The sequence below is a fragment of the Thunnus maccoyii genome, chromosome 23 (genome assembly GCF_910596095.1).
Source record: "Thunnus maccoyii chromosome 23, fThuMac1.1, whole genome shotgun sequence".
Taxonomy (NCBI): Eukaryota; Metazoa; Chordata; class Actinopteri; order Scombriformes; family Scombridae; genus Thunnus; species Thunnus maccoyii.
Genome location: NC_056555.1, coordinates 23491731 through 23507795, shown reverse-complemented (window position 1 = coordinate 23507795; position 16065 = coordinate 23491731). Strand labels below are relative to the sequence as shown.

At 38.0% G+C, this 16065-nt stretch overlaps 1 protein-coding gene across 1 annotated transcript in view; it reads left to right on the top strand.

The window, feature by feature from the left end:
- LOC121890744 (NACHT, LRR and PYD domains-containing protein 14-like) overlaps window positions 1-16065 on the top strand; it is a 135915-nt gene that overhangs the window by 22866 nt on the left and 96984 nt on the right. Inside the window, exons 10-13 of the mRNA XM_042403271.1 lie at window positions 1467-1640; window positions 2326-2493; window positions 5201-5371; window positions 6226-6402. Of these exons, the coding sequence (XP_042259205.1) occupies window positions 1467-1640; window positions 2326-2493; window positions 5201-5371; window positions 6226-6402 (690 nt within the window). The remainder of the gene's footprint in view (window positions 1-1466; window positions 1641-2325; window positions 2494-5200; window positions 5372-6225; window positions 6403-16065) is intronic.

Below are 16065 nucleotides of genomic sequence, written 5' to 3'. Positions count from 1 at the left end.
CAGTTTCATGTAGCTAACAGCGAGATGAAAGTTGGAAACTGTGGCTAAGCAGTTATGTTTGAGGCACTTTTTAACAAAAACACGTCCAGAGGATGAAGCATGTTGGGACCAGGCCGTGCCTTTAAGTGAAGTCACAGCAGGATGGTTGTGAGACATTTGTTGGCTTTAAAGTAGGGCTGTTCGATTATGGCAAATATCATACTCACGATTATTTTGGTCAATATTGAGATCACAAGTATTTAACACAATTTCATTTTGACTCATGGAACAGAAACGCTTCCATTTTATTAAATGTAGCAGTCAACACTGACTCTGAGTGTCTCACGGAGACCCCATGTTTTATTTTTTTTATTTCTGTTGCATTTAGTGAAGCGTAATCTGCACAGACAGCTGTTTAAATCACAGAAATATCTGGCTGTATATTTGTTTTAGGCATGCACGATATTGGATTTTTTACCGATATCCAATATTTTCCATCTCATTTTTGCCGATGCCGATATATGTGCACATTTTATCCACCTGGCTGAGGAGACTATTACACCTGCAATCATAGATTGTACTAATGATCAAGAAAGACAATATATGAAGGATGAACTTATGAAGACTGGAGTTCAGGAGCTCAGCATTAAAACACATGAACCTGCCAAGTGGGAGGAGCAGTAGTTTTCTTTGAGTTTATCAGACAGACAGGAGTAATGTGCAGGATTTAATCTTTGGTCCACAGTCCGAAGCAGAAGGTGGCGGTAATGCACCTCATACGCTGGTTGCCAATAGCTGTTATAAACCAAAAAGAAGAAGAAAAAGATCATGACGGGAAAAAGAAAATCATTTTCTCTCAATGAAAAACGTTGTTTCCTCGAAGCTCATGACAAACTGCCAAAAACCAGCCAACGAGATGCAGCAGCGACACAACAACCAGCGTTTAAACAGCTGTACTGTATTTTGAAACAGTCAGTAAAATTCATTAAATAGAGAAGCTGCTCGTTTCATTACTTTATATTCATGTAATAAATATACAAATGTCAATTAGATGGTATTCTGCATGAGAAATAAAGAAAAAATGTTTAAAAATCAGTTATAATAATCATCTGTTGATAGTGATCAATTTGATCCAGACAGATGTGATCAATATGAGCAGTTTCCACTTTATTGTGTTATTTCTTCTTTTATGTATAGAAATTTACGTTAAACTACCAAAAAAAGAGAAAGAAATGTCTGATCTATGAGCATGTAAAAAGGAGTGCCCACCCGTGACGACCTTGTGTCCCCCTGCTGATAATTGTCTGGCGCCGCTCTGGCTGATATTATGATGATCCACAATAACACAATGACAAAGTTACTCTGCTCATTTTAGTGAAAAGCTGATTGATGAGGACATAGTAATGTTGAACTACACATTTAAAACCTGAACACATCTGATTGGATTATAAATGGATTTTAATCTACATCATTTATTCTTTATTCAGATTGACTGACTGCAGTTTGTCAGAGATCAGCTGTGCTTCTCTGGTCTCAGCTCTGAAGTCCAACCCCTCCCATCTGAGAGATCTGGATCTGACTGGAGGAGAGTTTCAGGAATCAGACGTGAAGCTACTGTGTGATTTTCTGGAGAGTCCAGACTGTAGACTGGAGTATCTGGAGTGAGTTCACTGACTGTCTGTTACTATTGTTGATCTTAATGTTTAACAACTAAACCTAATTTATGTACACACATAACTTACATCCATGAAGTTCATTTTCTTTTTTCCATATTTTCATTTTTTTACTGTACAAAGTTTAGTCTGTAGTTATAAAAGATGACTGATTCTTAAAGAAAGTGTAGAAAATGTCCACTGTTAGTTGTTAAAGTAAATTAATGTTTATAACTTTTGGTAAAGAGTCACATCTGTATACAGAAGATCCTCTCAACTAATATCTGTTTTAAATTGATCAAGTTTACTTGCTGAAGGAGAAATATTTCTTTATTATATTATTTAATCTGTTTTAATGAATAATGTCTGATAATTGATATTGATCCTTCACAATAATCTCTCTCTCTCTCACACACACACACACACTGATCTAAATGCAGGTGTTTAAAGTATTTTTTATGAATCAGTGTTGACATGAATATGTGTCTGAATGTTGTGGTAACATTTGGATGATGTCTGTAGAAGGCTGACATCATGATGATCCACAATAACACAATGACAAAGTTACTCTGCTCATTTTAGTGAAAAGCTCATTGATGAGGACATAGTAATGTTGAACTACACATTTAAAACCTGAAGACATCTGATTGGATTATAAATGGATTTTAATCTACATCATTTATTCTTTATTCAGATTGAGGTCCTGCAGGTTGTCAGAGATCAGCTGTGCTTCTCTGGTCTCAGCTCTGAAGTCCAACCCCTCCCATCTGAGACATCTGGATCTGTCTTACAACAGCGTGTGTGACGTGAAGCAGCTGTGTGATTTTCTGGAGAGTCCACACTGTAGACTGGAGGATCTGGGGTCAGACACCATTTTTTACTTCTGTGCTGAGATTAATATGATGTGACAGTTGTGGTGACACTAAACTGCAGACATAAAGCTGATATTATGCTGATCCACACTGAGGATCTATTTTCTTCTTCAGTGGTTTAGTCCATTGACTGTCAGAACAATGTTGAGCTGCACATTTAAAACCTTCATATAACAAGAAAAATCTACACTGGATAATTCACTCTGAACCTCTGAAACTCTGTTTTTATCTTTTCTATTTGACAGTTTTTAACCTGCATCCTGTTGGGTTCAGCTGTTTGGAGTTTCCATCTTCTAAACTTTAGGACAAAAAAATAGATTTTCAGATTAATTGCGATTCTTATTTGAATGATCAATAATTGATTATTGAAATCCAGAGATGGATCTTTGCATTTGTGTCTTTACTCAGTAAACATGTACATGTGCTCTGTGTTGTGTGTGTGTGCAGTGGTTACTTGTTGTAAATGGTTCAGTTAGAGCAGCATGATGTGTAAAATGTCCACTTTGTTTAAATCGAGTTATTACAACGTGCACAAAAATCTTATTTTAAGTGTAAAAGTAACGTAGATGCTAGCTGCTATATTAGCTGCCTTGAGTCACCACAGTCCCGTAAACCATGACGTGAATAGTTTCAGTCTGTGGACCCGCCGCAGTTTACGGGACTGTGGTGACTCAGGATGGTCAGCTGACTCTGGCTGTCTCGTAGGGGATCTAGAGATCACATCTACAAGAGGAACAGGCTGAAAAAAGACTCCACACACTGATCTGAGCTCTGTGTTTGTTAACGAGATATTATCTCTGACTACGAGATGTGAAAGCGTGGAAGTGGACTGAACAGTGTGCAGATTCTACTGTATTCAGTCTGTCTCTACCTGCCGGGGAGCTAACGCCAGCCAGCAGCTGTCTGCAGGTATCACACTGATGTCAACACAAATACAAACAGTGCAGATGAACTAATGAGCAGACTTTCAGTTTCTGCTGTCTGTGCTCAAAGTGATAAAGTTGAAACAGCAGGTACTGACAGTCCATGTGTTGCATTATGGGATAGCATTTATGTGTTTTAAATGTACATAATGATGAAGCTCTTGCAAGTGATGCAGGTCTTTTATTATTCTTGCTCAACTGTTTTGCACATGTAGACCTAAAACATATAAATGTGTCGTGTTTTAGTCTTTTTGACATTTTTACTTGTGTTTGGCTGAACAACATGAGTTTGTATAGACGGTAGGGCTGCTCGATTATGGCAAAAATCATAATCACGATTATTTAACACAATTACTTTTTGACTCTCATTTTTGCCAATGCTGATATATATGCACATATTTTTTCCACCTGGCTGAGGAGACTATTACACCTGCAATCATAGATTGTACTAATGATCAAGAAAGACAATATATGAAGGAAGAACTTATGAGGACTGGAGTTCAGGAGCTCAGCATTAAAACACATGAACCTGCCAAGTGGGAGGAGCAGTAGTTTTCTTTGAGTTTATCAGACAGACAGGAGTAATGTGCAGGATTTAATCTTTGGTCCACAGTCCGAAGCAGAAGGTGGCGGTAATGCACCTCATACGCTGGTTACCGATAGCTGTTATAAACCAAAAAGAAAACGTTTTTTCAAACAGAGTGGTACATCCTGTCAGCTGAGGTGTTTCCTATCTCTGCAGCCGAACACAGCAGCTCCTCTGCGGACTGTTTCATCCTGACGGTCCCGGTGTTTCCTCCGCAGGCTCCACTTCACTCAGTTGCCCGACAGACCCGCTGCTTCTTCCCACTTTAACCTGAATATCAAACCGGGGCTCGGTGCTCCGGTTGGATCCAGACGGAGAGCCGGGGCTAGCTGGGAGGCTAGCGGAGCGTTAGCCGCAGCATGACCGGAGGGAAGCACAGCCAGCTAGCCTCCGCTAGCCTCCCAGCTAACGTTACCTCCGGTTTCACTACAGGCAGATTCACTCGCTACAGTGGGCGAGGAAATAAAACCAATGAATCAATAACTACAAACACTGTTGATTTCTTCCTGTGGAGCCGACATGCAAACTATTTAGGTTCAGTAAATCCCAGCTGTCAGTCAGCCTGGTGAAGGCAGGTTAGTCTGTGGACAGAGACGCTCAACGCCTGTCGGAGGCGTTTAAGGAGGAGCGAAAGCGCACCGCTGTAAAGGAAAGAGGTTTGCTGGATTTATAACACAAGACAAAACGAGAGCATCACTGCGAAATGACAATAATAAACAATAATCGTTTTATCTCCATTATCTTGTTTTCATAATCGTTGGAAGCCAAAATCGTAATCGGAAGTTAAATTTGATTAATCATACAGCCCTAGATCAAGTTTATTTGTTGAAGGAGAAATATTTCTTTATTATATTATTTAATGTGTTTTAATGAATAATGTCTGATCATTGATATTGATCCTTCAGAACACACACACACACTGATCTAAATGCAGGTGTTTAAAGTATTTTTTATGAATCAGTGTTGACATGAATATGTGTCTGAATGTTGTGGTGACATTTGGATGATGTCTGTAGAAGGCTGACATCATGATGATCCACAATAACACAATGACAAAGTTACTCTGCTCATTTTAGTGAAAAGCTGATTGATGAGGACATAGTAATGTTGAACTACACCTTTAAAACCTGAACACATCTGATTGGATTATAAATGGATTTTAATCTACATCATTTATTCTTTATTCAGATTGAGGTCCTGCAGGTTGTCAGAGATCAGCTGTGCTTCTCTGGTCTCAGCTCTGAAGTCCAACCCCTCATCCCATCTGAGACATCTGGATCTGTCTTACAACAGCGTGTGTGACGTGAAGCAGCTGTGTGATTTTCTGGAGAGTCCACACTGTAGACTGGAGGATCTGGGGTCAGACACCATTTTTTACCTCTGTGCTGAGATTAATATGATGTGACAGTTGTGGTGACACTAAACTGCAGACATAAAGCTGATATTATGCTGATCCACACTGAGGATCTATTTTCTTCTTCAGTGGTTTAGTCCATTGACTGTCAGAACAATGTTGAGCTGCACATTTAAAACCTTCATATAACAAGAAAAATCTACACTGGATAATTCACTCTGAACCCCTGAAACTCTGTTTTTATCTTTTCTATTTGACAGTTTTTAACCTGCATCCTGTTGGGTTCAGCTGTTTGGAGTTTCCATCTTCTAAACTTTAGGACAAAAAAATAGATTTTCAGATTAATTGCGATTCTTATTTGAATGATCAATAATTGATTATTGAAATCCAGAGATGGATCTTTGCATTTGTGTCTTTACTCAGTAAACATGTACATGTGCTCCGTGTTGTGTGTGTGTGCAGTGGTTACTTGTTGTAAATGGTTCAGTTAGAGCAGCATGATGTGTAAAATGTCCACTTTGTTTAAATCGAGTTATTACAACGTGCACAAAAATCTTATTTTAAGTGTAAAAGTAACGTAGATGCTAGCTGCTATATTAGCTGCCTTGAGTCACCACAGTCCCATAAACCGTGACGTGAATAGTTTCAGTCTGTGGACCCGCCGCAGTTTACGGGACTGTGGTGACTCAGGATGGTCAGCTGACTCTGGCTGTCTCGTAGGGGATCTAGAGATCACATCTACAACTTTCTAAACTTCTACATTCTAAATCTTCTTCAGCTCTGAACAGATTATGAAACATTGAATGATTTCAAGCATGAACTTTGTTTTCTAAAGTGACGTCATTTATTCTTTATTCAGTTTGGAAGGCTGCAGGTTGTCAGAGACCAGCTGTGCTTCTCTGGCCTCAGCTCTGAAGTCCAACCCCTCATCCCATCTGAGACGTCTGTTTCTAGAAGGAAATAACCTGAAGTACTCGGACGTGAAGCAGCTGTCTGATCTTCAGAAGAGTCCAGGCTGTAGACTGGAGACTCTGAGGTCAGTAGAGAGTTGGAGTCAGTCTGTGCTGGTTTCAGCAGTATTGTATTAAACACAGTTAGTATCAAAGCAAAGATCCAGTATTTCCTGGTGAACCTTCAACCTTCTCAGTGGCTGCTTTCCTCAGTGAAGCTGCGAGAGGAGAATGGTGACAGGCTTCAGGATTGGACAGAAAGACACAGAGAGAGAGAACAGTCAGCCAATCAGATCAGCCAGAAGCTTGTTGTGATCAAGTGTTTGAGTTGATGTGAAGACGACTGTTGTTGTTGTGTTCATGTCTGCAGGAAATAAAGCTGGATTACAGCTGACAGCCTTACAAGATGTATAGAGACAGTGGTCCTCATCATCAAACTGTCCTACCATCAAATCTGATCTGAAAGTGTTTGTTCTCTCATTTCAACACTAAAGAATTGATCAGTTCATCTTTGTCAGAGCTCTAAGATCAGTCTGACTGCAGCCTGCAAATCACTGGCTCTCATTTCACACAAGCATCATTACGTTTAGTAACCATGTGGTCTTTATACAGACCAGAACCTCTGCTGAAGTCCAGGAATCACAGCAGCTGTTTAGCTGAGAGCTCTGACTGATTGTCATGTGATGATTTAACAGCAGGAAAGATCTTCAATCCCACAGAGACTCTGTAGCTTTCAACTTTTCTAACAGTTGACATGTATCAACAGTAAATCCATCAGTAAACTGATGAGTGAATGTCTCTGTTTCTGCAGTAATGATGTGTTCATGACTCTCAGCACTTTATTTCCTCTGTGTGCTTGAGTGAAATCTGCAGAGTAAACAGACTTGATAGCAAAAGTCTGTGCAGGTGTGTGAGCTTGGAGCTCAGTGTGTTCACTCCACCACGTTAACATGAGAGCTGAAAGGAAGCAGGCTACGCTGCACAGCTGTTCCACTTCTGGTCTGAACAGGACTGAAGTCCCTGCTGCTCTTTATACTGGATGTGCTGCATCACTGACTGACAGCTGATGAAGTGAGTCTCACTAAACACTGATTTATGACCTCTGTTGTTTCTTCTTCTCTCATCAGATTGTGATGATCTCTGTCAGAGTGTGAGTGAACATCCAGGAGTGTGTGTTGAGAGAGGATCAGCTGGATCCTGATGATCCATCTGGACCGGAGTCTGGATCTGGATTTTGTCATCTTCATTTAAGTCTCTTAACTGACTACAAACTGAACAGTTATCTCTGGATTTGGTTGAATCAGCACTTTACAGATGTGTTATACATGAGCTGTTTGATGCAGAAAAGATTAATAAACAGGTGTTATAAGTCAGACTCTGACCCTGGGCCCATATTTATCAAGCGTCTCAGAATCACACTGAGAGTTAACGAGGACTAAAACTAATTAATGAAGCAGAAGAGAATTTACTGTGACTGTCAGCAGGAGAAGGATTACTCCTGGGAGAGAGTGAGACGTGGCTGTTTTACCACAGTCAGAGCAGCAAAGTAGAAATAATGATGACGTGTTGTAGTTTTCTCACAGTCTCAGCTGGAAATATGAAACAGTGGTAATTTGGTATATTATGTGTATAAGCAGGTAACCAGGCAGGTAACTTACCAAGGTTATGGAACAAAACTATGATGCCAAAATTCATTATAAGATGATATTTACAAAGTGTAAAGAAAGCCTGAGAGATAAATATAGCCTATATGTTAATGAAGATAACAGGTAATTAGACTCAACTGTGTGAAATGATCTTGGTTCAGCCACATGGTTTCACAGCCTGTAATAGTGCTGCATCTTGCACATATTGCACAGACACATGTTGCAAACCGTCTCCATGAAGAACATCTTCTCTTCCACTGTCCAATTCCTCTTTCAACTACTCCCCAAGTTAACTTGTGTTCTCTACATGAAGGTAAATACAGCGCAACAATAGAAACATATATTGTTCAGGTGCATCCTCCTCTCTCAAATATCAGACTGTAGCTCTGCTGTTATTTGAAGGAGCCTCAATAAAAAATAAGCCTATAAAATATTTGAGCTGTTGTAATGAAGTTGAGATATCTTTCATTATGCAGCTGACATGATTGTGTGTAAATCAAAGTTTTAGTGGGCTGTAACTGAGGACCCTCGTCATGCTCATTATCTTTACGACGTGCATTAAGCCAGATCAAAGTTTGAGTCATGACTTCCATCATTGTGGCTTCTGACAGAATCGTCACTGTTGCACAGCTGCATTTTCTCCGTTACCATAAAGTGTAACATTGTGAGGACGTGCTGTATTTATTTAAATGATGTTGTGTAGAAACATCATGTGTTCTCCTCTGCATCCCACACAAAGTCAGTCTCACTAATGATTCTGTTTTAGTCCAAACAATCTTTTAATAAGCTCAGTGTCATCAAGCGTTCCCAAAACATCTCTCCTCTCAGGGAATATCTCTGCCTGAACTCCATCTCCTGCAGCTCTGAAATATTGGCAGAGATACGAATCATTTACCAAGTTTGGAAAGTTGATAAAAGGCTTTTTCTCCTAAAAGTAGAAGCAGAGATGCGTCACTCTGATCATTTTTGGCCAGTTAGGAGTGATTTCCTGCTCTGAGACGCTTGATAAATATGGGCCCAGATGTGACAGATGTGACAGATTGGATGTCCACAAATTTCATTCAGTTCAATTCAGAAAGAATTTATCATTGGTCCAGAAAACCTGCATGCAGGTCAAATCATATCTTGGTTCTGTGGTGAAAAACTTTGTATTTTTTGATTCCAGTCTAAGTTTTGATGATCATATCAGCAGCTGGTCCAGTCCTGTTTTCACCATTAAAACATATTCAAATAATATCTATAAAACCAGCACAGAACACTGCTGCTGTCAGACTTTGAAGTAAAAGCAGGAAAAGAGATCATATTACTCCATTTCTATCATCACTTCACTGGTTACCTGTTTGTTTTAGGATTGATTGGAAAGATTTGATTGATTACTTTTAAAGGCTCTTCATGGCTCCAGATGACATTTCAGAGTTGCTCTGTGTGTAAATATTAAAGGTATCCAGCTTTTATATGCTTTTATATGTTTTTTTAACTATCATGTTAGTACTGAGATTGTGAAACTGGCTTTTAAGTACGAAGTGAAACAATCTGCAGAAGCTTGTAAAATGAGACAAAATAATCCTTTTTAATCAATTGAAATCTCTTCTGACTGACATAGAGCAGTGTGAATGCAGGTGTGTTTGAATTGATGTTGTCCCTTATGTTGATATCTTTGGCCTGTTTGTTGTATAATCTGTTGATACTTTCATTTTTAAGAGCTTTTATTGTTTTTATATGTACTATTATTGTTTCTATTGTTCTTATATATGATTTGTTGCTGATGTTTAATGTAACTTTCATGTTATTTTATATGTACTGGACTCAGGGCGTCCTTGTCAAAGAGAGTTTGCTCTCAATGGCCCTCCCTGTTTAAATAAAGGTTGATGATGATGCAAAAATATGATGTTGAAATTAATAGTTTATATCTCATAACGATATTTAACAAGTCATTTGCATCAGGCTGTAAGTAAACACTGGTCAGCCAATCAGGAGGCTTTAACAATAACTATATAATTGAAACTTGTAGGTGAGATCATGTGATCCAGCTCTATCCAATCACATCCTTTACATCTTGTTTTTCTGCATTAGTGCAGCATCTTGCATGTATTGTACAACACTGCACACAGTGATAATGATGCAAACAGACTTTGGGCACAACTTCATTAAAACATGAAATGTATCTTCTCCACTGTCCAACTCATCTCCAGCTAAACCTGCTGTTGACTTATGTGTCCTTACAGCTCTTTGAAATATATCTCTGCCATCAGCAGTTTAAAACTAATGAATCATGAAATAAATAAAGCCACCATTTGCATGAATGCAGCTTGCTTTTCTATAACTTGACACTGAGTGATGGGAAATGAATTAGTGCTGATTATCAGCACAGATAAATTTGGGTCCTGGTCTTTGCTGTCAGGGCTCTGGATCAACCTGTTTGAGGAGCTCAGTCTGATAAGTCATTATCTTCCTTTAAATCACTTCTTCAAACTCATTTTATCCACTGATCTACTGATTATTGTTGTTTTATATGCTGTATATCTAAAATGTGAATCTAATGTGTGTTTTACTGGTTTATTTTCTTCCTGTATGTTTGTTAGTTTTGTGTAAAACATTGTGTAACGTTGGTTTTGAGAAGTTTTATAGACTTGTGAAGGGAGGGTGGTGGGATGATGGTGGTGGGAAACAAAGACCAAATTCTAATAAACATCTGTGGAAATAAATGAACTTGCAGTGTTTTTATTCTGTGTCAAGCTTCAGCTTCATGTATAACATCTATTTTTATTGTAGTTATTGTTTCTGTCTTTGTGTATAAACGAAGCATATTTGATTGAATCTGTGTTCTTTGTTTTGTTTCTGTGGATCTGTTAGATGTTTTTTATCTAACCACTGGACCACCAGGACGCCATCTGAGTTTATGGTTATGCTTTATTTTAAAGCTCCATTATTCTTATAATTTCTCATTAATTTCTTCAAAGTTTCCAGGGAATAAATTTCTGTGTAATTTGGTCTATTTATAGATTTCCATATCCACCTGAGTTAATATTTATTCATCAGTCATTTATTATTGGAAACTTTATTCTCATATATGTTGAATTGTGTGTTTTTCTGCAGATGAAACATGTTTGCATGTTTGTCTGACCTGCTGTGAACTGACTAAAAGACTTTAGCTTATGCTAGCTTAGCAACTGGAATTCATTCATTGGAAGTGAACCAACTGAACACTGTCTTTATTTGACCTGTAAATTACTGCTAAAGTACTTGGTTCTTTCCAGGAAATTTACTAACTTTAGATTGTCTGTGTTTTCTTTATTCTTTAACTTTATTGCTGAAATCAAGTGAAATATACAAACAAGGAAACAGCGCCACCATGTGACGATACAAGAAAACAGCAGCCCATACAGACTGAACACACACAACAAGGAGGAATAAATACATGAAACAGACATTTTAAAACATGTGAGGAGAGGAGAGTAAATCTAGTTAGAGATGTCTCTATTCATCATTTTGTCTATGAAATGTCAAAAAAAAGAGAAAAATTAAGATTGAGAAGGAAATTGGTTTGCAGTGTTTGTCCAAAACTTAACAAACACAATAAAAGAAAAACACACACTAAGAAGAAAAAAGCAATCCAAGACATAGTCCACACATGGCACACATCCTTCATAAAATACACTAAACTACTACACAGCAGCGTCCAGCAGTGCTCCTGGAGTACAAAGATTCAATGTGAGAGAAGACACAATGCAGCCCAGAAATATACACAATACCATACTTTCCACTGTGCACCACTGACTACAGTACTGCTGTGAGTACCAGGAGTTTTTATGTGCTGCTGTGTGTTATAGAGAGCGATGGCCGATGGGATAAAGGAATTCCTCGCTCTGTTACTTTTGCAGCTGGAGGCCTGAAGACGTGGGCCTGATGGGAGGAGCTGAAGCTCACTGAACAGGGTGTTGTGGGTGAAGCAGCAGGTTTTCAGTCTTTGACAGGTTCTGGGTTTGGTAGATGTCGGTAAGGCTGTCTTGCTCAGCGCCGTTTATTGTGCTGAGCAAGTCCTTCTGCGCAGCATCAGCGTTACCATGGCAACAGAGGATGCAGAATGTCACAACACACTGAATGAAAAACGTATAAAAGGACCTCAACATAAAACAGTTAGAATCAAAGAAGCCGTTGTTGTCTTTTCTTCAAAATAAAGTCAGTGTGATAGTTTGACTTCAGTTTGTTATCAGTGTAGATCTCGAGGTGTTTGTTCTCCTCCACTGCCTCAATCAGCTGAACGCTTAACAATGTTGGTTTTATTGCTGAGCAGCTTTTTCTGAAATTAAATGATCCTCAAAGTTAACAAGTTTACTATCACAGAAGTAAAGAAAATGAAAATATTCACATCTGACAAACTAGAACCAGTATTTTGTCATTTTTTCATAAAATAACTATAAACAATAATCAGAATAGTTCCCCATTCTGTTTGATTAATCTACTAATCCTAGCAGCTCTAAACGGATGTTTTGTTTTATTAAACTTACTTTGTGGATGTAGAATTTTGCAATAATAAAATCTAAATTCATAAGTTAAATAAGAGTCATTGTCTTTATCATGTAAATAGAAACTAAAAATAACATCTTTGAAGAAAAGGGAAAAGTTTTGAACTATGAAGGTCTTCATGTCTTTCCAGAGTTTATGGGTGAATCTGCAGCTCCACAATAAGAGAGAAACAGTTTCAGGTTGTAATTCACAGAAAGAAAACATCACATCAGTATCGTTTTTAACTTCTGAAGGAAAAATGTTACAGGATAAAACTCATGAATCAACTTTTAAAAATGTATTTGACCTCATCAGATATGAAAAAGCTTTGCTGTGGAGTCCAAACTTTTCTCCAGTTTCTATCTTTCACATAATAATTCCAGTATGATATTGTACAGGGAACAGCAACAATGTTGTTCTGAAACAAAGCTCTTATGTTGTCGTTATTTCTGCTGGAACCAGAAAAACAACATCTGGAGGAATCCATGCAACCGAGAATTGAGGTTGTTTTGGGAGCAAAGGGAGGCCCTGCCCAGTATTAGTGTGCTGTTCCTAATAAAGTGCTCAGTGAGTGTATATTCCGTCATTCACAGTTATTCAGGAAGTATTTATTAATAATTCATCAATTATCAGGATTTGTCATTTGCTTTTTCTTTGGTAACTTATTGTAAAATGTTAAAAACACAACCGTTAGCAGCTCTACCCTGGATAATATTTCATGTGTTAGTGAATGAAATATTGATTGTGGTTGTAATGTATTCTTGTGGACAGTAGCAGGTAGTTTGTTGGTTTGGACAGCAGGTGATGCTGCTGCATCAACAATGAGCTTTGTGAGACTCCCTGTGAGACAATGTTTTTGTCTCACAGGGAGACAAGCTGGGTTCAAACCTGTGACATGGACACAACTCCAATAAATCTACATAAATATCAGCTGTGAAACAGGAAGCTTTGACATTTTATGAACCTCTTCTAATCCAGTTTCCACCTTTTATTTATTTCCCCTTAAGTAGCTTTAAGGTTGTAAAACTGCTGCAGCAGCTGGATTAGATTCAGTGTTGAAGTAAAACATCAAACCATCATCTTTGTTTTCTTTATTTCCACTGGTCCATTTACTCAAGTACTGTACTTTACTACAATCATCAGGTACTTGTACTTTACCTGAGTACACACATTTTAATAATACTTTATACTTTTTACTCCAGTACATTTATTTCACTTATTTTTACTTTTCAGATTTAGATTTTACAAATGCAGGACTTTAACTTGTAACAGAGTATTTTTTCACTGTAGTATTGATACTTTTGAGTAATTGATCTGAATACTTCCTCCACCTCTGTTTATTTCACAGAAGAAGCTCCTCGTTAGAGTCCAGCTTTAAGATTTGATCAGTTCTGACTCTGATTCTTGTCTTATTATTCCAGTCAGAAAATAAAGCAAAATAAAATGTATTTTCAGCAGATTCAAGCTGCCATAATAAGTCATTAATGATAAATGATGATGAATGAATGAAATAGTTTCAGTTTAGTTTTTATTCTTATTACTGGTCACAAACTGTGGCTGGTTTTTCAACATTCATTCAGTCTCAGCAGCTGCTGACTCAGTTTTTACTGCCACAGCATCTCTGACCTCATGTTCTCACATTAAAATGATCCCAATCAGGTTTACAGATTGTAATTTGGGGAAAAAGAGAGCAGTGGTATTGATCGGTACTCAGTATCAGCAGATACTCTGAGTACTGAGAGTCAGTATCAGGAGAGAAAAAGTGAGATTTGTGCGTCTCTAAAGAAAACCAAGAAAACATCTCAGTTCTGTCATTTGGAAAATGAATCAGACTTGGATTTGAATAAAATGGTGGATGTTTTTCTTCAGAGGAAGGTGAGAACAAATCATCTGGTTTAAGGTCAGACAGCTCAGTCTGTGTTCACTTTAATATTTAGTTGTACCAGTGTGTCTCTGTGATCAATGCTGATCAATAAATATCAGGTTGTCCTGTGTAATGTTAATAATGAATATCAGTGAGGTGTTTTTGATACTTGGAGCAGTTCTGCTTTCACATGTAAAATGCAGCGTTAGATTTCACTCTCTGATCAGCGTCACTGTTCATGTTGTTGAGTCTAACTGATAAATGTTAGTCAGTCCTGCTCTGACACATACAGCACAGATACTTATGGCTGGGACTTTGTCTATGTACAGTGCAGCTAAATAACAGCTGGCAGGTGTGTTTTTCTTTGTAAAGCAGGAATTTGATGAAGCTGCAGGTGTTTCTGATCTGTGCTTGTTGTGTTTTTAATACAGTGTGTTTCTTTGCTTCATGCTGTGAACAGTTAACCCGTTAAGCAACATTTCAGCCTCGGTGGCTTGATTCATCTCTCTGGAGTCTTCTGAATCACATCAAGGCTACAGTCAACTGAAAAGCTATTTGGTGTAAAATAATGTGTTGATGTGTGATAAAGGTTTGAGAGTCTCCAGTCTCTCTCCTCCTCCTGCTCTCCTGTACAGCTCAGGTGGATCATTACAACATTCTGCAGCGAAGAGACACAACCGCTGTCCAAGCTGCTGATCCTGGAACAGTCAGGGATCATCAAGCTGTCTGATGTTACTCTGTCGTCCACAAGCTAACAGTTAGCATTCCCTCTGCTGACAAATAACAGCATGCAATCTTCAAGACTGGCAGATTTGTTGTTGCTCAAGGTTATCTGAAGGTTATTTCAAGGTTACTAACTGCTGATGTGAAAAGAGGAATCGCTGCAGGACGTCTGATTAGTCACTGTTTCTTAGTTTTAGGGGTTAAATGACAAACTTGGTCATTTCCACTTGAACTTGAACCTTCATTGTTGCCTCATTTAAAGGTGTATGAGGATAGGAGGGTGTGTGCTTCTGAAACACATATAAAAGGAATATATAGCGAGTGAAACAACTGCAAATAATAATACTCTTATGCACGTTATTGAGGAAATTATCACTAATTTAACTTATCAGCCAAAGTGATGAAAAATAACAAGTAGCAAAGAGTAGTTCAACCACTATCAATCAAATCATATAATAATGTAAATTATCTTTCATTACTACTATGCACAACATAAAGAAAAGTTGAGATGTATAATAATTATTAGATCTAACCATAGATTTTACAAGAATATGGTATTTAACTTTACTAATAAAGATAACATGCACACTGAGCCTTAACTGGTAACACCTGCATGTCATACAGCTCCTGCCTCACCATTCACCACACATCATTATAGTTTAGTGCAATCATGGCAATTAACAACAAATCACTTCCAATAACTTCACTATATACATAACTTCCACATCTGTAACTAACAATAACACTGTGATTTAAAGGCCATTAAAAGCTTACAGCATCTACTTTAACCTAAATTGGTCATTAACAACTTCTCTCTCTCAAACTCAATAAACAGAAAGAACAGAAAGATGATTGATCACCTACTTTTGTTGTATAAAATGAGACAACTTAAGTCCCAAAGCAAAGAGGTGATCAATAACTGTCAACTTGTGATAAATAAGTTTCCAGGTAAGAGATTAAGACATGACAGAAGAGCAGCATAACTAACAAAACAGGAAGTGGAGTAAGAA